General features: G+C 44.2%; 1 protein-coding gene across 2 annotated transcripts in view; it reads right to left on the reverse strand.

Annotated features, from left to right (window-relative positions):
* Positions 1-22,398, reverse strand: part of klf8 (Kruppel-like factor 8) — a 70,600-nt gene that overhangs the window by 19,010 nt on the left and 29,192 nt on the right. For both annotated transcript variants that reach the window (XM_047607556.1, XM_047607555.1), the window contains exon 2: positions 15,436-15,855. In XM_047607556.1, the coding sequence (XP_047463512.1) occupies positions 15,436-15,855 (420 nt within the window). The remainder of the gene's footprint in view (positions 1-15,435; positions 15,856-22,398) is intronic.

The raw sequence follows: 22,398 nt of genomic DNA on the forward strand, positions 1-22,398 counted from the left end.
GTGTGACTTTAGCGTGGAGTCAACATGTGACACTGAACATGCCCCTGCTGACTAGTCGACTACTCAGTTTGTCCACTTTACTGCTGTGCCATGACGCTTGAAGCATCATGTTGACTGGTCACTCATCACAACGTGGACGCCTCCTAGAAGACAGGTGAGGACCCGGTGGGTCAGCATACTAGCAGCAGTTCATCAAGTGTGTGGAATCTAAAGATGAAGCCCACACCACCGTGACACGTCAGTACGAAAATGCAACAATTGTACTACTGCAATGCATCTGAAAAGGCATCCACCAACACTAGCAGAGGAACGGTACAAATCACCCGGACAGTAGACAGTTAACTTCTATTAAACGCTACTGATGGTGCTGTGTTGCTGCCTGTTTTAATACAGGCTTTACATATCCGCAGCTCACAGTGTGTAGCACTTTCATCACACAACAGTCGACTTTAAAAAATCCGAAGTCATGCGACCCCAACTACTGACGGGCTGCTCCATTGTCCACATAACTTGCAGATGTCAGGTGTTGGGAGCACCCACGAGGGGTTTGTGCGCTACATTGTAGGGGTGGGGAAAAATATCGATATGGGAATATATCTCAATATTTTTTCTTCTGATATAATATTGATTTTGAAAGAAAAAGAAAAGGTCATGTTTTGGGCTGATCGTGAGCGACTTCCACACCTCCACCACCACTTTTTCTGCCAATAAATTGGAAATGGATAATTTGAATTAATATTGTTTGTTTTCACTCAATTTGTCCAATTAATTATCACTGTCATTTTATGAACATACAACGTGTATTTAAAGCTGCATTTAAAATTTCTCAGTGAACTATGTAGAATATTGCAATATATTGCAAAATATCATAATATCGCAATAATGTATCATATCGTGTCTCAAGTATCGTGATACGTATCGTATCGTAAAGTCCTTGCCAATACCCACCCCTACTGCACTGTACAGATTTTCAGTGGGCAGTCAGTTGGAAATATGGGTGCACAAATGAAAAACATCCTTTTAAACTGAAGCCAGTCACAAAATACGGCTTCGTTGGTCTTAATTTCCTTAAAGCTCACTTAATTGTGGAATAAGCCATTAATAACAATAAAACAAATCTGCCTCTCTGAGAGGAAGGAAAGGAGAGATGGCTCTCAAAAAGAAAATCAGCACCTGTGCTCTGGAGTCCAAAGCGTCAACACATTTTTCTTTCCAGTAATTTGCCGTTCTTCATTTTTAAGCTCTGTCCTCATAGAAAAGGTTTTTATTTTTTATTTTAATGCAGGCCAACTAATTCCATTGAGGTTTGAAAGGCTGTTGTTGTTTTACACCAGGGAAAATCAATATATCTAGAGGTGAGACACTATGGAGGATGCAAGAAGACGAGGATGCAGTGGAAGCTGAATGTTGTTGTTTTTTTCCCCTTGTGGCACATACATGTGTGCGGACGTCAGATGCTCTCTGTGTGTGTGCTGCCGCAGAGCAGATCAGGACAACACAATGAAAGACGAGCGAGCAAAAACAACAGCTGGGTGAGAAATTAACCACAGACAAACACACGGCCCCGCCCAGAACACACACACACACACACACAGAGGCAGCTCCACCCCTCGAAGCCTGACCCACCCAACCCAACAGCACTCACCCCTGCTAAGAGGGGTGAGGCTGCTCTCCTCGGTTTCTCTCTGTCTATGGTTCAACCACCTGTTAGCAGCCTGATCCCTGCACAGCTCCCACTCTCTCAGCATAATGTTACCTAATAGGAGTTGCCGGTGTTGGTTTCCTGGGCGCTTAGTAACTCGTCCGTCTCAAATGCCCACATCGAGATTGGCCTGTCTCTAACCTTACAGCAAAAAAAAAACTCTGCTCGAGTTTAATTAGAGCGCAGCGTCTCAGCGCGCATGAACGCAACTCCCGCCAATTAAAGACGTAAAAAAAAAAACAACAACAATCCACCTTCAGAAACGCTCCCATGGTGTCAGATATGACACACTTCAGCCCTTAAAGTCAAGCGCTGGCGAATCAAGCCACCTGTGGCAAACGCGTGCTTTTGAATAGAGAAAACCAGTTAAGGAGCTCAGCGTCTAATTAAGCATCTGTAGCAATGAATGGCATGTGTGTCGGCCTTATGATTAATGTGACGACTGTGCGTGTTAGGCATAATTAGCAGACCTTTCTGGTGCACAGGTGATTTCAATAAAGTGTCAGTCAGGAGGATCATTAGTGTTCAATGAGCTTTACAATTCATATGTGTGATAATGTGAAGCTTTAGATGCATGCACTCAGAAGAAGAAGTGTGCACATACATGTGTGAAAACGCACAGGCAGACATTGTAACCAGAACACAAAGCGTGACGTATTAGATCAGAAAGTGCTTGCTATGCTTCCCCATTTTGGGACAAGTTTGCTTGGTCAAGAAAATACACAAATGAGATCCAGTTGCTGAACTAGGAACTGATTAGCTTGCAGTTTACATCCATGTCTGTGCGGGAGTCGACTGTGTCATGGAGATAAAATGAAGTTCTGGCTAATATGAGTAACTTTTGCCAAAGGCCGATAAAGACCTTCATCACATGGAAACGGAAATCATGGGCAGCTCAACGTCAGCAAATCTGGAAGAATTTGTTCTGGGACGTCGAGGGTAAATGGATACCCCTGGTCCCGGTTGGAACCAGGGAGACAAACTGGGCAGGACATTTGTGGGAAATCTTGTTATAATTAGCGTACGAATTCTTGAGCCATTGCCAAAAAAACTGCGAACATTTGTGCCAAAGCTGAAGAAATTCCCCGGAGGCGTTTCTGAGATTCACGAAACAGGGATGGACGAACTACATCAGAGTAGAAAAATGTTCTCGGACATGTTTAAACAGGTTTAAAGCTGTTTACACCAATCAGGCATTACATTATGACCACCTTACTAATATTATGTAATATTGTCTCCATTGAGCCTCTAAGACGGTTATGACTCATCGGAGAACGGACCTTCTGAAGGTGTCTGGAGACAGAATGTTGTTGGTGGTCGTATGGATTTAGGGGAGGGGCGTCTGTGGATCATCTCACAGATACTTGATCAGTTCGGGATCTGGTGAACTTGGAGGCAAGGTCAACACCTTCTGCTGTTCTTCCTGTTTTTTTTTTTCGTTGGTGTTTCTGTGTCATCCTGCTGGGGATGACATCAAGGAGTGTCATTGCTATGCAGTCTGGGCTCCTGGTCTGGTCTGGGTGGGTAACATCCACATGAATGAACACCTGGTCCTAAGATTTCTCAGTAGAACATTGGATTGTCACAAGACGGTTAACGTTATATACTTCTCCTGTCAGTGGTGGTCATAATGTTATGCCTGATTGGCGTAAAGCTCGACTTTTTCCCTCTGTGTACCCATTTTCCCCTAACCTGCTTTAATGGTTAATGTTTTGCCCACTCACAAATTCCTGCCTCACTTTTACTCTGCAGGAATGTGCCTTAACTTGTTGCGCCCAGCTGTAGAATACACTTCGCCGAGTGTGTAGGTGGAGATAGAGAGCCTCACTTAAGGGCGCGAGTCCTCAGCAGACGCCTCACGTTTCAACGACGCCTGCTGGAACTGCTGCAGAACGCCTCTTCAAAGTCAGCAGTCCAAGCGTGCCCTCTTTTCAGGACACTAACAAAGCATTACAATCCTCTCCTTCCTCTTCGGATGTAATGTCACACACTAAAGGCGGGCGAACAAAAAATAATAATAATTCGAACGTCCGAACATAATGCCTTTCAGCCGAGCGATTTAATCTAATGTTCAGCCCGCTGACTGTGGAGGGTGGAGAAACGCAACCCAGACTGTTCACTCGAGCAGAAACCAAAACTCATTCTGGGTCTATTGACCCTTCCATTATTTGAAAATCATCACTTTTTATTCATGGAAACCCTCTCTGCGACATTCTCGACTCGGCCATCCTGACAGTGAAACTTTCAACACCAGCAACATTAACCCTGGCATCTCGGCTTAACTCTGGGAAACAGTCTGTTTGTGTTGGAAGCTGGTGAATTCGTTTTCGATTTGAGTAAAATCCAAACTCACTGTGAAAATGTGCTCACATTTAAAAAAAAAAAAAAAAAAAAAAAGAAAAGATCACGGGTCATCTTCCTCCTCCACCCGGAGCGATCACCTCTTCTGACATCAGACGGCCGTTCGTACCAGCACGTTCCAAGGAAAAGAAGAAGCATGGTGAACGCGCAGAGAAGAGACGTTAATGAGGCCGGGCCAGGCGAAGCCTCCATTGTGTTTGCTTTTAATTACACAGTCTCCTGCACACGACGGCTACCTCAGACATCCTGTGCAGCCACAACAATGGCAACAAAAAAAAATAAATAAATAAATAAGGTGGAAGCTAAACTAATTCAAGGAATTTTCCAGACAGATATTAAGTTTTCATCCGGCCGCCCTCTGCTCTCTACTTTCATACGAACGAACGTTGTGACCCCTGACAGGAGAAGAAAATAAAAATAATTCAATGCCCCGGCGGGAAACCTTAGGATCAGGCATTCAGTCATGTGGATGTTACACATGTGGCACCCGTCTAGACCAGACCAGGCACCTCCAGCCCACAGCAATGACACTCCTCGATGGCAGTAAACCCTGGCCTCCAAATTCACTAAATCCCAAGCTGATCAAGTATCTGTGGGATGGTCCACAGAGGCTCCTCCCCTCAAAAACCTCCACAAACAACACCCTGTTACCAGACGCCACAGGACACCCTCAGAAGGCAACAATATTAGGCCATAATGTTATGCCTGATTGGCGCATAATCCATGCGCATGGTGTATTTTGCATACACCATGGGTGCGTTGTTTGTGTCCTGCTCACAACCCCGTGTTTTAGGAGAAGAATGAGAATAAGGAGCCTTTACTGTTATTGTGCACATGCTACAATGAGGCTGCAAGCTCCCATCCCGTTCACCCGTTGTTTGTAACCACTTATCCTCTAGAGCAGGGGTCTCAAACATACGGCCCACTAAAAATTACTCAGAAGACCTTAAGTGTAATAAGCTGTGATAAAATTGCCACCCACTCCTAATGCGTCCACTAAGAGTTGTGCTGTTTAGTCAGAGTTGTGGACGTGACACGAAGCCCAGACCCAGAACAAAACAGACGCACCAGAATTACACTTTCTTAAAAATGTTCATAAAAGGCTTTGTAAAAGGATAGTTCACTAAATGTAAATGTCGTCACAACGTACGTCTCTGCACTGCCACAAATAGATTCAGAAGTTCTAATAATAATAATGATGATGCATTGGTTTTATTGAGTGCTTTTCCATTTTTAGATGCTTAAAGCGCTACAATTGAATGCATTATTCATTCGATCACACAGTCACACCCTGGTGGTGGTGGTGAACTAGTCACAGCTGCCCTGGGGCAGACTGATGGATACGTGGCTGGCAATTCGCACCAACGGCCTCTCCAACCACCACCAGACATCAACTTGGTAAGTTAGGTTGTGTCACTGGTCCATCCGGCTTGAGATCAAATTGGAAAATATTGGGCAATCTTTTTTTCTTTTTTTTTTTCTGCGGGGCATCAGTGCCGTTCCATCAAAGCGGTGTTTAAAAAATCTCTTCCAAACCAATCCCATGCACAACACAAACCAAAGTCCATAATAAATCTATTGCACAACGTGTTCACAGTTCGGAATTGTTAATATTAACGCGGGTTGCGTAGTCACTGAGAGTGTTTATTGACTTACTGGACTATCACATCCCAGATATCAGTTTTTCTCATATGGCTTGAAGTCGTTGAGTTGGAACTAATAGCTCAGCTCTGTGTCGCAGCTCAACAAATATCATTTCTTTGGAATTGAAGATGAAAAGGACTGCTTCCTGTCCCGGTCTGAAATGCCGTTTTTTTTTTTTGTTTTGTTTTTTTTAACTTCCTGGAAGCTCTGCTCTGTAGGAAGAGGGGCTGCCAACAATGACATCATCATCCTGCACCAGGAGAGAGCTGCACTCGTCCAATATCTGCACCGCAATTCCCCCCTCGCAACATCTCTCCCTGCTCACCCCCGTTGTCTCCGCATCCAAAGACACTGTGATGGTGTTGTCCTTTCAATGGACTGAATGCACCAACATATATATATATATACACACACACATGGTGACTACTAACTAAGTCATGGTCGCAAACCCCTGCTGGCAAAAAGCACAGTAAACACACCTCTAACCTCTCATGCTCACACACACACACACACACACAGAGTGTGTGCGTTGAGTGTGTGGCGTCCCTTTGAGCGTAAGCGCTCCGGTTTGCCGGAGGACAACCGACTTGTTTATGTGCATACATCAGTGACACACACAGACACACACATGCACAGAGGGCCTCATTGTGTTTTTTTTTTTGTGCGTGTGTGTGTGTGCATGCGTATGTGTGTGTATATGAGAGATTACAGCCATTCACTGTGCAGTGCTGGCAGGTATCCAGTGTGTGTTAGAGAGGGAGACACTGGTTTGGAAAGGTGGAGGAGGAGGAGGACGAGGACGAGGAGGAGGAGGAGGAAGAGGAAGAGGAGGGAGGAGGGGGTCAGGCTACAGAGTCTTTTCGGCAACTCCCGCCAGAGCCGCGGTTGCCATGGTGACGGGGCGAGCGGAAGCAGAGCCTCCCTCGACATATCCTATTAGGGCGAGGGAGTGTGAGAGAGAGAGAGAGCAGAAAGAGAAAGAGAAAGAGAAAGAGAGTGAGAGAGAGAGAGAGGATGGGAGGAAGAGGAGAAAGTCAAGTGTGAGAGTTTGAAAATGAGGAGAGAGAGAGAAGAACGACAGGTGGGGGAAAAGAAAAAAGAAAGAGAGAGAGACTAGAGATTAAAAATGTCTATTCAGGAAGATGGAGATTAGAGGTAGAAAGAAGGAGTTTCCCTCCAAACTTTCGCTGGACGCCGTAACGAGGGCGGCCGAGCGACCTCTGACCTCGTTCCGTCAAACTAACAAACACTTCTTGACTCCTATCGACCAGCTATCCTGTTTAATCAGCTCCCTTTTTCTCTTCCTTTGTCCCGGCCATTCCTTTGTCCCCTTATCGCTTCTCGAATTGCAGCAACCTGCTGCCAAACTGCTCTTGAGCAAGGCTTCACCTCCACACGAACAAAGGCCAAGAAAGAACCAAAAATAAACGAAGGGACACGACTGAGCCTGAGCCATCTGCGCCCAAATTACTACTGTACACGCAGCTACAAAAGCTCAAAATGATGCACGGCTCCTTGGGTTTTTCTCTTTCTGTTTCTTCCAGTGTGTCACATCCGAAATGCACCAGAAATCACGGTTGGTGGTGGACGCGACTTGAGCTGCTTCAAGCTCAACTGAATTAATGGAGATGAAATTAATCTGTTGATGTGATGGCAACGAGATGCGTGCTTCGCAAAACTTCTCGCGGATTGAGAGGGAGTCAGCAAAGAATGGAACACGTATTACATGGATCGCCTGCAGGATATGGGGAAACTTCCATCCGATCAACCAACATCCATCGATTAAATTCAATCACAGTGCTTTCCCATGTGTAATTTACTACTCCGCGCAAAGGCAGGTAAACTCGGTAAAAGGCACCAGGTGCAGCAAACTGGGGTTCTTTTTGTATTCTGGTGCGTCACGAATGTGCCAGAAAGCCCGGTTAGCAGGCATCTCAACTTCAGTCGCTTCAAAACAATGTTTGAGCGTTGCTTAAATGGAGGCAGATGGGTTTTGTGACTGAGAACAGTCACGAAGTTGCACAAGTTCAAAACATCTTGACAAGAAACTACTGTTACATTGGTCCCACAGACAAGCAGCCAATGAAACGCAGTCCAACGTCCCATCAAGTAACACAGGCAAACTGACTGAAAATGATTTATTATTTTCCCCCCATTGTCAGCAAACTAGATCTGGCATTTCTTTTTGTACTCTGGTCTGTCACATGCAATGTCATGAATGTGCCTGAGAGCTCGGTTGGTAAGCATATTTCACTCTTCAAAACTAAACTTCAACTAAACAATGTCCGAGTCCTGCTTAAACGGAGCCAGATGGAAGTTGTGTTTTGAGAGTCGCAAAGAGCTGCGAAAGTTCAGCAGAGAAGTGTTCAGCGGACCTATTGGGTGAAAAGTTGTCTGACCATTCAACATTCATCAGCAACATTATAGAAAAAGTAATTGCAAAATGCAGGTGAACTCACTAAACAGCTGATCTGTTGGTTTCCTACAGCCAGTAAACGCACGAAAACATCACGAATGCAGCAAAGAAAACCATTAGCTTCAGTCTCTTTAAACTCAACCCCGAATGGACGACGTTGGAGCCATACATGAACACAGATGGATGGCGGCCATCGTTAAACTTCATGGGCAAACTACTGTCTTGGGTCGGTCTCACAGACTCTCACGGAGTGACATCATCTCTTTCTGATGTATTAGTTTATGTGCCTTCCAGTTCAAGTCACATTTTTTAAATACTTGCACTTTATCCTTGATTTTATGTTCATATTGTCCTCTGGAGTCACGTCCATGCAAAGAATCCAGACCGTGTTATTTGGAAACGAATCACATCCTGTTGATGCAAAGGGTCTGAAGCTGGTACAATCGAGTCACTGTTTGTTTATAGTCACACGGATGAGTTGGAATAAAAGCGATATCAGTTGTATGTAATGTAATGTATGTATATATAATGAGGGTCCCAGACTCGTAACCCCTAGTCGGATGTTTTAGGCTCCCAGGGGAGTGAATACCAGGAGGATCTGCTTCCTGGAGACTTTATCTTTGGACAGGAAACTCTAACCCCCCCCCCCCGGTTAGGGGTAGCTGCAGAGGTGTGGTCAGTGCGCGCTCACACACACAAACACAACCTCGGCTTAATGATTCCTTACGCAATACTACTCCACCCAGCCCCCACCCTTCACTAACCCAAACCACACCACAACACACACACATATACAGCACACAGGGCCCTACCAGAACCCCCTCCCCCCTCCCTCACAGCCTCATGTGAATGTAATTCTGTGCGTTTTCTGACAAACGCACATTCGATCATCTTTGACATCATCGACATCACAATTAGTACAGTACTGTCCATCTTCTTCTCTAAGGTTCTCACTCATCCAGGTCATTCTGCAAACAATACTTTTGGTCAAACAGACATATCTCAAAACTTCATAAAAACAAAATGTGCACAGTTGTAGCAATAATATTTGTTTCTGGTCATATCTGAACTTTAACCGAATAAAAAATCTTTTAGTACCCGCAACCCAACGCACATTGATGAACTTGATGAAGCATTTGATGAACTTGATGGTAAAATAAATATTTGTCAGTCCAGACAGGGCTAAATCTACGTTTTTCTGTTTCTTCTACGTTTCAGGGTTGAAATGGACAAGTTCAGACCTGGTAGCGTTACTCCTGCATCAGCACCGCTAGCCGAGCGTCAACACAACGCGGAGGCTACATTCATGGTCAGAAACACTATAGGAATTTCTGAAATGCTGCAAAAAGAAATTGCCCTCCGCATACTTCAGTTCAGTTCAGTTCAGTTCAGGTGAGCTGGACAATAAGCCTGGGCCACTTGGGGGTTGGTGACCCGAGGGCCGCTAACTGAAGAAGCCTGTCATAGAATAAATAATAAAAAATAAAAAAAAACAATTGGACTAGAGTAACTTGAAGCACTTTCACTAAAGGATGAGCAAACACAAAAATGTCTTCAAGAAACTGTACAGTTCCAGCTGCACTTGTTCATTGGAATGTCTGTGTTTACACACCCAATGCTTCACCTTCATGTTACACTTCCTGTACAGGCACTAATAAGCAGTAATAAAATTCAATAACTGCATTTCAAAAAACCTTCAGCTGCACATCTTGCAATGTCTTTGTTGTCTCTGGCTTATATTTTTCCAATAGAAATTCTATATATGAATGTGAACTTTGTCTTACTAAAGAGTCTGCTAACGTGCCGTTTGACCTACTTTCCTCCACATGAAAAATGTGACCGTGGAAGCTGCTTCCTGGCTATTGTTAAACATCATTCTAATTTTTTTAATGAAATACTAGCTAGAAAATGTGTTAGATTCTAAAAGAACAGCTGTGACTGTGTCGTTTGCAACCACGTTAATTATAAGGGGTCCGAGCATTGAGCCTTGGGGAACACCACATGAACAACTATTAGACAGTCGCTTCCTTGCATCCTAGAACCATTTCTTTTGTAACTAGCACATAAAAACAAAGCTTGTGTTGTGTCAGCAGTCGACCAGAAATGATAATGAAGCCATCACACACACACTGCTGGTCGTGCTTAGAAAAGAACTTGTATGTGTTGACAGATATTTTAAGTCTCTGCTAAGGATCTGTTCATCCACACACACACACACACACAATAAAGCAATAAAGTTCACTTTTAACACTTTTGCACAACTGTGTACTCCTTTCTTTGAGGCATAGCAACAAATGTCTTCGCCCAATCTTAAACCACATGTAACTGCAATGTAGCCAACCTGGGAACACACAGCATTACCAAAACATCCGAGTCCAGTTTGCCCTTTGGGCCATTTGGGAGCACAATTTCCACATGATGTCGCCAAATTAAAAAAGTTACGTCTGTAGGGACACAGCTGATTTTTCTCTGCAACTTACGGACTCTAAGGTTTGAGTGAGAGCTGAGAATGAAAAACAGCCGGTTTCCTGCTCTGCATGCGACTTCCCTCTTATCTCTGCTCCCAAACGTTACCACTCCCTGCTAATGGAGCTGGTCCTGCCTATCTCACGTTGTTACATACCATCATATATGCAAATGTTAGCCTGAACTATGTGGCATGAATAACTAAGGATTGGGGGGATTTTGAGGAATATGTCCCGTAACTTGGCATATCAATGGACATTTCAGCCAAAAAACGATAATGGTTACGGGCCATTGGGTGGGTTCATAGAGCTGAGTGGAGATCTGAAAACCCTCCCTCGGTTTCTACAAATGATCGTCACAGACAGTTTGACATGTAACCCCAGACAGGTCTTTAAAATGACACAGAAACATTTTTCCGAGTCAGATCTGATTGAAGACTCCTCCTGTCACCTCCTGTCATTCCAGGAGGTCCATTGTGAAGATTTACAACTTCTGACTAAAACATCTTCAATAACTTCAACTTTGAAATGAAGATGAGTATGACATGAGCTAAAATATACTTCGTTTTGACCCTGAAAGCCTTCTTAACGATTTCTAGTGGTGCAAGAACTAGCTTCTCTGATGCACCAGGATGTGATGGATGGTTAAAAATCTATTGTTCAAGCAGATGAATATATGTAAAATATTCCCAGACATGGGTACATATATGGGATTAAACCTATGGTTATATACTGGGTGTATACCAGAGAGTCAAAATATAAAACACGCTTTGGATGTTTTAGTTTTGGTTGCACCAATCTCCCCAAAAAATCACGCCTGGAATCAACATTTTTCGACTGATATCTCATGAGGACAGAAAACATCCTTCTACCTGTCCTGCAGTTCATTAAAATAGTTGGCTTTCCTACTTTCAAATAAAGGGAGCATCTCTTCGTCCCTGTGCAAGTCAAGATTATAGAAAACAAAAAAATATTGAACGCGGACAAGAACAAAATGGACGGCAGTGGTAATGCTGCAGTGCAGCCTGTCCTTATCTGACCATCCACTCCCTCTCCACCTCCACCTTCACTCACACTGCCTCTCCTCTCTCCATCTGCAGCGTTTTCACATCTCCCCCCTCACCAGCAAATTGTTTCTTCCCCGCCTCCTCCCCCTCTCTGCCTTTTTTTTTCACACTTCTTCCCCTCATACCTCAGCCATTCGCCTGACAACACCCTTCCCTACTTTCTCGGTATGTCGACTGCGATAATGGCAGCTATGGCGTGCGTGTGACTCCTGAACTTATCATTAGTGCTCACGCCCGTTATTGTATATCCTCCCCTGTCTCTGATTATAGCAGGCCACATGGACCCACCTATCCGCTTAAGAGCAACAGCAAGAACTGTCAAAGGTGTTGTGACTGTAACTGGCTGCCAACATGTGAGGTCAGCCACTTAGTGTACAAACACTGTACAAGTATTTATTAACGATGATCATATTTAAATAGCACGCAAAGGAATAGTCACCGATAATCCGTGCGTCCATAATGTGGATGGAAAATTTAACAGTAGAGATGAACTCTTAATATTGATGCTCAATCAGTAAAGGAATCAAAACAGGTTGAATCCACTGATAAGATTTGAGACACGCAATACCAGAAACTCTTACTTCTAACCTCAAAATGAATGAATACTTTTAGAGGCAGCACAACATTGCAGTAAATCCCGCAAAGTCTGCATATTTATGTCAATGCTGGCCATCAAAGTGTTAACGTCTAATTAAAAGAAGAATCACAATTTGTGCCGATTATCAGCTCAAAATATAAATTTGAATAGGCCTCTTGAAAGATGCTTTTGGAAAACATCTGCCTAACTAATGTGGTGTAATAATAAGGTCAGGGGCCATTTAACCACTCTGATAAACAGCATTAATGAGCAAAGACGTTTAAGGCAATTAACAAGAAGGCAGAAACTGTTCAACAATAAAGCAACGCAAGAAAAGAAAAGTTGAATCTAGAAATCCTGATCTGCCAAACAGATGTTAATAAGTTTAAGATAAAACTTAAATGAAATGTCTTCTCCTAATCCATTTTTGATGATTTAATGGAACGGACTTCACCTTTCGTCATGGTTAACAACAGCAGTCTGCAATCAATACTGGATCTTTTTTTCTTTTTTTTTGCCACATGCTTATTAACGTTTAAGAAAACATTTTGATCCAAATCATCAAAAGATGAATCGATGGAAATACGATCAGATTACCAGCTGATATGTGGGTGTCAGAAAAGAGGGAAAAAAAAAGATAATTGTGTGAAAATGAGATTGAAAGATACGATCACTCAGAGAAACTCCCTGGTGTAAATCATAAGGAAACAGACAGCGACTCCACGCTCCAACTTAACTCCTTATAAAACTGTCAGACCAAAATAATTAGATCCTGGGAAATAAAAACCGCTGGGGGAATTCAGGCGATGTGCGGGGTAAGCCTAGCAGGAGCATTTCACCTCCTTGAACCCATTCACGCAGGGCTCTCTGATCTCTGACCTCCTCGCTATTTGTTTCACGGAACTTGTTCAGCTGAAAGTTGCTCAGGATTAAAACATAAATAAAAAGTCAGCATTGCTGCCTCAAATGCACAACTGTAAACACCCACCACCACGTGGGAGTGTATTTAATGGCCCCCTCCATCTTTTTATCAATCCGTTTTCAGCCACCTTCAGACGCGACTGCCTCTCCAGCTCCCTCGCTTTCCTTTAAACATCCTGTCAGCAGATCTTGATCTTCATGCATCCAGAGAAGGCTGTTTAATCTCACGTCTGCATCACTTCACCTCCACGCGGTTCACTTAATTTATCCACTGCTGCTGGGATCCCTGCTCTCCAGACGAAGGGTCTTGTACACTTTCGGCGCTCCTAGAACTGCAGCGTCAGCTCTAAAGCTCCCAGAGTGCTAACGGGATATTCATTAATGTATAAAATGACAAATATTCTTACATTTTAGCTTCTTAAATCTGAGAGTTTGCCAGTATCCTTCAACAATCGTGGGCAGGAGGTTTTGTCTGTCTTCCAAGCTAGTGTTTAGCAGCCTTTTTCAACTTCTTGTGAAATACTAAAACCAGAACTTGAGTTGGATTTTTGGCAGCATAACGATGATTGTATAGTTTGTAAGCATGCTAATTATGGGGACCAAGTATTGAGCCTTGGGGAACGCCACGCAAAGAAGAATGAGTACAAAAAAAAATGGCTCACAACAAACAAAACCAGTTTCCTGTCAATGTAAACTAAAAATATGCCTCTACTTAACAATCTTCTGACTTTAAGATAAGCCACTGACAGAATAATAGAAAGAAAATATGGATGGCTATGTAGCATGAGCAATGGCGGAGCTAAACAAAAGAAACTACACAAATACATTTAAGAAACAAAAACATCCCCCAAATATGTCCCCGACCTTCCTCATCGAACTCCTCCTCACCCCCATCAATGCGTCATCAAATCAGCTACCACTGTCTGCCTCCTCCGTCCCTTCGTCACCTCGTTGCCCTCCAGCTGCCCTCATCCCTCTTGTCACTCACACACATCAATTCTGCTGTTGCACTCCCATCCTTTTCTCGGTCTGTTTTTCCGTTAATCTAGCCTTCATTCTGCGCCCGCCCACCAAATGCACCAGAAACTCCATTTGACTCCGTCCTTCCCCTCCGATCAATCTCCTGCGTCGTTTGTCTTTCCTCCTGCTGCCGGCGTCATTTTACATAATTAGATCCATGCTAACTCTCGCTGAGCATATGTCAAAAAGAAGTGATTACAGGTTTCAATATTCTCGTGCCCTGAGCTCTTCCATGTTGTTTTTTTTTTCAAATCCATTAAATTTGGTACAGAAGAGATTTAATTTAAATTTGTTTTGAGGTCTGAGTCCGTGGCCTTTCACGTTAAAAGTATGAGACGGGATAACAGAAACTCACTGTTGACCTTTTTTATGAAATGCAGCTGTCGTAGGCAAACACACTTTGCACAAATGTGTTTGTTAGGATGAGACACTGAATTAGTGGATGCCACAATGACGTCAGAGAATCGGCAGTCGATATCATCCTTGGATGATCAGTAAACTTGTGCTCTTGTTTTCTTCTACAGTGCAGGAACATTTATTCAGGCACGTTTACTAAAGACTCAAAGTTCTGGTTAAGCCTGTAAGAATCTGAATCAAGTACTACATGAAGTGATCACTACACTTACTTTGCAACAAAAGACACTCTGATCACTCCAGTGACGACTTCCCAGAGCTGTGAAATCCGGTCTCGTAAGTTGACAAAATTCCTGGTGAGCTTTCAAACGTAAGGATCTTACCACACCCCCCCCAAAAAAACATTGGTGCATCCATGCCGCCCTCAACTACAGGTTTATGGCAGGTCGAGTGTCGATTGCTCGTTTATTACAACCCAGGGCTGTCAAGCAGCCTGATAATTACTGTAAATGATTTAGTGAGGTTATCTAACTCACTTTCTTGTGAGATAAAACCTTAAATTTGAGCAAATAATCAGCGCACGGAAAAACTGGAGGTGACAGGAAGTTGGTGTTAAACTGGAGCTATTTGCTTTTGTTTGCTCTTCTATTTTTCTGGTTTGAATATATATATATATATAAAATTTAAAAAATTCTCTGTGAGCCGAACCAGGTGAGTGATCGTAATCGATGACTCATTTTAAAACTCAAAGTCTCCACCTCTGATCACACCCTCCTGACTCTCCTCCATCCATCCATCCATCCATCCATCCATCCATCCATCCATCCATCCATCCATCCGTCCATCATCTCCTCAACCCCATCCCTTCGTATCAATCAACCAATTACCCCGCCCTGCCCCCTCCTCACCGTGCACTCCATCTCCTCTGGCTCTGGTTTGATCTGTACAGAGGGCATGTCTTTCCCGCCCTCCTTCTCCTTCTCCCCTGCCTCCTCTTCCTTCTTTTCTTCTTCCTTCACCCTCACGGGCTGTGTCGCCACTTCCTGTAGCTCTTCCTCGCCTAATTCCGCCTCCTCCTTCTCCTCCCCCGGCGTCGGCCCAGGCCTGGCAGCCGGCTGCTGCTGCTGTTGCTGCTGCTGCTGTTCCTCCTCCTCCTCCTTCTTCTTCTTCTTCTGCTCCTCCTGGACTACAGGCGGCAGAGGTGGTGGCGGCGGCGATGATGAGGATGATGGCGGCGGTGGAGGAGGCTGCTGCTGCTGCTTGGCCGGGCTCCTCTGCTTCTTCCGGGCACTGACAGCACTCTTCTTCTGCTTTGGAGTCGACTGGCACTGAGGAGGAGACGGAGAAGGAGAAGAAGAAGAGATAGAAGGTTAGGGACCACCAAAAGGAGACGGAAGGAGGAGGAGGAGGAGAAGGTAGGGGAAGGCAGGAAGATGGTTGGGGGTTAAGGAAGCGAGGAGAGGAGGTGACGGGGGGAAGCTAAGGAGAGAAAAAGAGGGGGTGGGGAGAAATGGCAGAGAAGAAGTGGTGGGGGAGGAAGGAGGGGGGAGGACAAGGTAAAAAAAAAAAAAAAAAAGGGCCAAAACTTCCAGGCCTAGAGGGAGAGGAGATGTTTTAAAGGGCACGAAGAAGGTCTGAAAAAAGGAAAGGAAGGAAGGAGGTGAAAATTAGGTAATTTAGGAGGAAATAGAAGAGTGAAGGAGAGGTGGAGGAGAAGAAAAAAAATGCCAGGTAGAAGAGGAAGCAAGACAGGAAATGACACAGTAGAGAAAAAAAAAACACACTGCAAGCATTACCTCTTATGAAAAACAAAACAGCCAGAAGAAGAGAGGAGGGAGGTGAAACAAACACTGTTCAGAAGAGACAGAAAATTAAAAGACAAAGTAAAAAAGACAGAGGAGGCCGAGAGACAAAGGCCTAATCCTGGGGCTGCCAGTGAGGGAATGAGAACGAAAGAGAAATAACTGAGAGAGAGCAAGGGAGGAGTAGCCGTGAGCTGACCCCTCCCTCCCTTTCAGAGAGGCAGGCAGACACACCCTTTTCTGGAAGCCGAGCGAGCGAGAGACACACACACACAAACACACACACACACACACATACATACATAGAAAGAGAGAGGGAGAGAGGGGAGTGCCAAGGCAGAGGGACTCACACACACTCGCTTTTAGCAATGCACACACCCATTCCCTTCGCCTTCTCTTCTAAGTTTCACTCTTCTCCTTCTTTTCAACCTGGGCTGATATTTCCTACTGTCCCATTAAAGGCTCGTCTCCAAACTTTCCAAGAACTTCCAAGTCAACAAAAAAAAAAGAAAAGAAAAATGAAAAAAGAAAAAGGAGGTCTCCAGATGTAAATCATCCACTCGAAGGGTTCCCGTGAATGACCTAAATACTTTGAGGAGGTTTCGGAGGCAGTAATGTCCCCGACTTTGGATAAAACATGTTTTCACAATACTTTCCTTTGAGGCAATATATATTTTCTTTTGTTTTTCATTTCATGAAACAAACCAGATATTAAACGAGGAATACAAGAACTTTATTTTTCTAAACTAGATTAGATTCTTCTTTTGCTGCTGTTGCACACGTTCAAGTACAAGACAACGAAATGCAGTCCAACCAGAAGTAAGCATATGGATAATTCAAATTAAAGCCGTGCTCCAGTGTACACGACGAAAACACTGATCTAAATCAGAAGATAATAAAGGACAACGAAGCCAAGCCAGCCAGGACGCATTGATCAAACTCTGTTTTGTTTATGTTTGAGGCTGTGGTTTGTAGCACGATTGAATTGTACCGCGTTCCCATTATTTCGCCCGCCCCAAGTGAAGCCAGCGCTTAATAACAGAAACACTCAGACCAGTTTAACAGCACCGCAAACTACATCCTCCAAAACGATCACACGGTTCCATCGCCGCCTTTTCTGGCGCCGTTTACGACATAAACTCGGCGCTACAAACCGTCACTGAGCTAAGACTTGGTGCAGGACTGTTACGTTACGCCATCACGCCATCATTTCTAGCCGTTTGGGTCTTGTGGATCAGGGTCCAACTAGAGGCCACGGATGAAAATTGAAGAACAAAAATGTTAAGAACATTCATCCAGTAAGTGGAAGTTCTACAATCTAGCATATGTCTTAAACTCGAGCAGAAGGAAGTGGTGGGGTGGGGTTGGAGGTATGTATGTTAATGAGCTTAACATAAAGCCAGCTTAACGCAAACTGTTGCTTTGCAAAAGTCAGAAAGAGGAGATTTAGTGCAAGACTGTTATTTGAGAATGCATTTGTTTTCACTAGCGTACCTAATGTTTTGGCAACTGAGCGCATAAATGCATATGAGGGAATCAGTTATTTAAAAAGGAGAAGCTGCCTGGAAACCATCATGTTTAGTTTAATGGTTAAAAAAACAAACAAACAAACAAAAAAAAAAACGGATTTAGTTGATCCGGTCATCGATTCACTGGCTAATTGAGATGATTTCATTTTTCCAACAATATTTCCTCCTAGAGAGATCGGATCTTTTTTTTTTGTCTCTTTCCTTTGTTCTCTATGCCAGCAACAAGGTCGCGACCTGTGGTTTGCAGCTGATTTGCAAAAGTGGAAGTTGTAAAAAAAACAACAAAAAAAAACAACTAACACTCTTCCTTTTGGGTTCCAGCTGACGCCACCGTGAAAACGTTTCAGAGGTATTTCTCAGAGTTGTGGTTTTCAAGAGAAGTCTGATTGTGAAAGTTCAATACGCAGGACGCCCCCGAGCCCGACGGCCGGACGCCGAGTGGAAAGCTTTTTCTCGGGGGTTAACTCACGTCAGGGCCTATTGTAGTTGAAACGGGGCTCGGTCCGCAGCCTGGCACTGCGCGGGTCACCCGGCACGAACGAGATTTATACAACAGAAACAGGAAGCGAGAGTGAAATAACATTACTTGCACGCATTTTTTTTTTTTTTGCACCATTCTCACGGTGCAAAATGAGACGGAATATAGAAAGTTTGGAGCTTCCTGTTTGCAGCAGCGACTCTGCTGCGCACGCCGCGGTCACAGAGAATATATGTTTTTGGGATTTACAGAATCTTTCTAAATCAATGACACTTTTTTTTCCTTCTGCTCCTTTAAATTACATAAAACTTTTGTAAAATTACAGTTATTAATTGTAATTGAATGTGCAGCTTATTATATAAAGGTACATTTCTATCAAGTATCTCTAAGAAGCTATTGAAGCTAAGTAACAATAGCAACAAATGAAATAAATGTGTAACAGCAAGCGAGGTGTTGAAAATGACGTGTTGAAGCAGCGTCTGAACCAGATGGAAGTATATTTGGGGTAAGTTAGCCTGAATTGATGCAAGCAAATCATTAGTTTTGCCTGTGAAATCTTTACAAAACCATGGATTGTAGTAACGTAGACGGCAGAGAACAGGCCTCATAGAACTCCTTGCTGGTATGAGTTGGAGCACATCATTTGCCTCCAGCATGCGTTGCCCTTTAAGGCCTTTAAAGGCAAAAAAAACACTGAAAGAGGATTAGCGCTGTAGGTCACACTCTTAAATGTTGGTTCAGTGCGTTTGATTTCTCTTACTGTCACTTTATTCCACCGTGTGATCCATACAATATCAAAGTACACAAACGGTATGAGCGAAAAAAAAGTTCAACCAGCCGACCCCTCCTCTGCTGCCACGCCGGTACATATTTGTGTTTATTTCTTTTCCTGTGTTTTGTCCGGGGCCGGGGAGGCAAACAGAGGCTCCGACGAGCCGTGGCAGCGCGTTGCAGGCTGGCATGTGACCCCGTCCCAGCGGATTCCACAGCGAGGTGGGGCCTCGGCCAATCAGCCTGGGTGTGGCTGCAGGCATCACTCCTCCCACACACATCACGGAGGACACACACTGGTCTCTCAGTTCCATTGTGAGGAGGACAGAGCCCCCTCTGTGTCTCCAAACAAAGGTAAAGGCTTGATGCCCCCCCCCCCCGACGACTGGCAACCAACACACATCCAGGTCTGAAATTTCACCTCGGTCCCTCTGCGGCGCGACTTCTGCTTAGCTGCAGCCGTTTCCTGGGCACATTTCTGGTTGAATTGTTATTTGCCAGCTTGCTTCTTTCACTTCTTTGCGCCGATCGCACACGAATAAGTCAAAGACAGTGAATCATATTTGTACCAGCAGGAAATAAGACAGGAACGCACTATAAAAAACTGGACAGGTTGCAAAAAGTACAACTTTTCTAGGAGTTTTAATCAAGTTTAAAGGGTACACAACGTACATGTAGCAAAAACACAATGCTGCTCTGAGTTTTGCACCTTTTACAACTTGAGACCTTCGACTTATTTCCACTCCACTTTAATGATTCACCTCATTATCGTCCCCGATTGGCCACTCCTCGTCTGCCATTCATGTTTTACCTGTTGTATAGAGGAAGGATCAATTAAAACACAAACGGCTCGTCTTCAACAGCTGAAACATTCCCGAATGAAACACCACCATCAGACAAGAATGACTGCCTGTTGCCGAGTGGAACATTCGGGAGGCGCTTTGATTTGCCTTCCTAATCCGACCCACGTTTTCTCATCTCAGCATTTAAGGCAGGGCCAGCGTTTGTTTTAGCTGGGAACGTAGACATCTTTTATTCATTTATTTATTTCATTTTTTTGTTCAACGTCAGACCATCCTGAGGAGGGAGGATTTGTTTTTGTCTGATGGAAAGAGCAGGAGAGTCTGCAGAGTGCGCGGCCCAGCTCGATGAGAGGGAAAAGTCTATCAGCTGTTTTATGTCGAAACGCGCCTTGGCACCGGCCCTGTCCCTGACACCCAGTGACGTCTCGAAACCCTGTGATTCCTATCATTCCATGATTTACTGGAGGAAAATTAACCATTTTAGGGCATTCAAAGGGGGCCCGCGTTTCACGTGTTCATCAGAGTTGTGATTTCTTGCTTTTCAGAAACGATGGAGGCAGATGCTAGGTTTATATGTTGTCATTTAGTCAGGTTTCCTTCTAAATACGCCTGAAGAAAATGTTGATATTTGAACTGTCTCATTCTTTCATTATGACTCTACGTACCAACAGCTGGGTATGCCCACAATAGTACGTTAAAGGCTCATTTAAGGTGCTGCGGGACCTTGACGCCATAATTTTATGAGCAGTAGCAGAGAGTCGGTTGATTAACTGCTGTAAATACTACAAAGGAAGAACAGCAACGACCGAGGTGGACGTGATACACAAGTGCAGGTCTGATCTGGAGGCGAGCATAGCACTAATATCTATCTGCGATGTTTTAGATTTACAAATCTGTGAAGAAAAAAACACAATGTCTTTAAACTACAGGCCGACCAGCATTTCACAAAGTCTCCATTCCGGGGACCCGTGCATGCCAGAGGTTTTTGGTGTAGCATAGCAAAACGTGCAAGCGCGGGTGCAGTTTGCATGATTTAAATCACGGAGTATCGGAAGATGTGACATATGCAAGCAGCCAAATCATCATCTGCAAACACAGAACATCACGACAATGCATCCAGCAGTCGGTGAAATATTTCAGTGCTAAAAATGTCCATTTTTGATTTTTTTTTTCAGCATGAAGCCTTATAATTTACTACTTTTTTTTTAATACTACAAACCGTATACTGCACCCAGCTCATCATAAAATCATAAATCTCCTCAGCAGTCTCCTGAACTGGAAGGGTTACATGCAGCAACCAGCCTCGGATCAAACGTGATTTGGAAATAATAAATAATTTGTGTTTGTTTAAAGCCAATCTGGAGCAGCAGCAGCAACAGCAGCAGCGGCAGGGAGGAGTTCAGGGTGAGATTTTAAGTCATCTGCGGTTTTTTGATTGAGCTTACAAATCACACCTGGATTACTGCTCAGAATAGACGGAAGCGAGCGCTGGGGATCTTTTGCAAATCTGACTTGATCCACATCTGCTCCCAGACAAGGCAGTAAAGTGGAAGGAAGGAGCGCACGGATTGAGGGGGGTGGGGGAGCGGGGGGGGGGATGTGTGAGGGGCAGGAGTCATGTGTGTGAAGAGCAGCACTAACGAGTTGTGATAGTGCGAGTGTATGCGCATGTTGTGTGTGCAAATGAGGAGTGACAAGACGAGTGTGTGTCTGCGTGCGTGCGTGTTTTTCGCGCGGCCAGAGGAGAGGTCCCACTGTGGAGTTCCAGGAATAAAAAAAGGGTGGGGTGGGTGTGACCCCGTCAGCCTCTGATCCCACCACAGGAAGTTGGGGTGGGGGGGAGAGGGGTTACGAGGAGGAAGCCTGGAAAAAAAGCCGGCGGACTTTTTCTGAAGAGTCTCTGACACTTTGAAGAAAATAACAGGGCCGACAGCCAACACGGGGGAATTAGTACTCCGACAAAACTTACCATGCAACTAGTTACAGTTACTTTTAAAGGAAAGAAGCTAAGGTTTGGCGTTCGGTCAGAGGCATACAAATTTGATGCAATGACGTGAGGGGATGCCGGGCGACGCAACTTCACTTCTATCCGAGCATTCTGAAGCGATGACGTACCCAGAAGAAAAATATCTGTGGTTACTCAAAAGCCGCACAAATCAAGAATCCAGTTTGAAATTCTGTCAAGACCCACTCCAAGCCTCACACTCGGCACACTGGCTTCAATGAAAACACAAAAGAAAGCTTACTACATGAATAAACGTCTTCATTTGTATTCAAGTGCTCCGTTCGACGTGGACCAAGGCCACTATTTATGAGATTTCTCTCCGCTGCATGTTCATTTCAAGTGGTTTAACTCGCTAAGCACGACAGCCGGAGAAACAAACCGTTTGTCTCGCAGCATTTTCTCTGGTAAATGTTTTTTTTTTTTTTTTTTTTTTTCCCGTAACACCAGATGACCAAAACCAACTTGGGAAAGAAGAACCTACGT

The sequence above is a fragment of the Mugil cephalus genome, chromosome 15, assembly GCF_022458985.1.
Source record: "Mugil cephalus isolate CIBA_MC_2020 chromosome 15, CIBA_Mcephalus_1.1, whole genome shotgun sequence".
Taxonomy (NCBI): domain Eukaryota; kingdom Metazoa; phylum Chordata; class Actinopteri; order Mugiliformes; family Mugilidae; genus Mugil; species Mugil cephalus.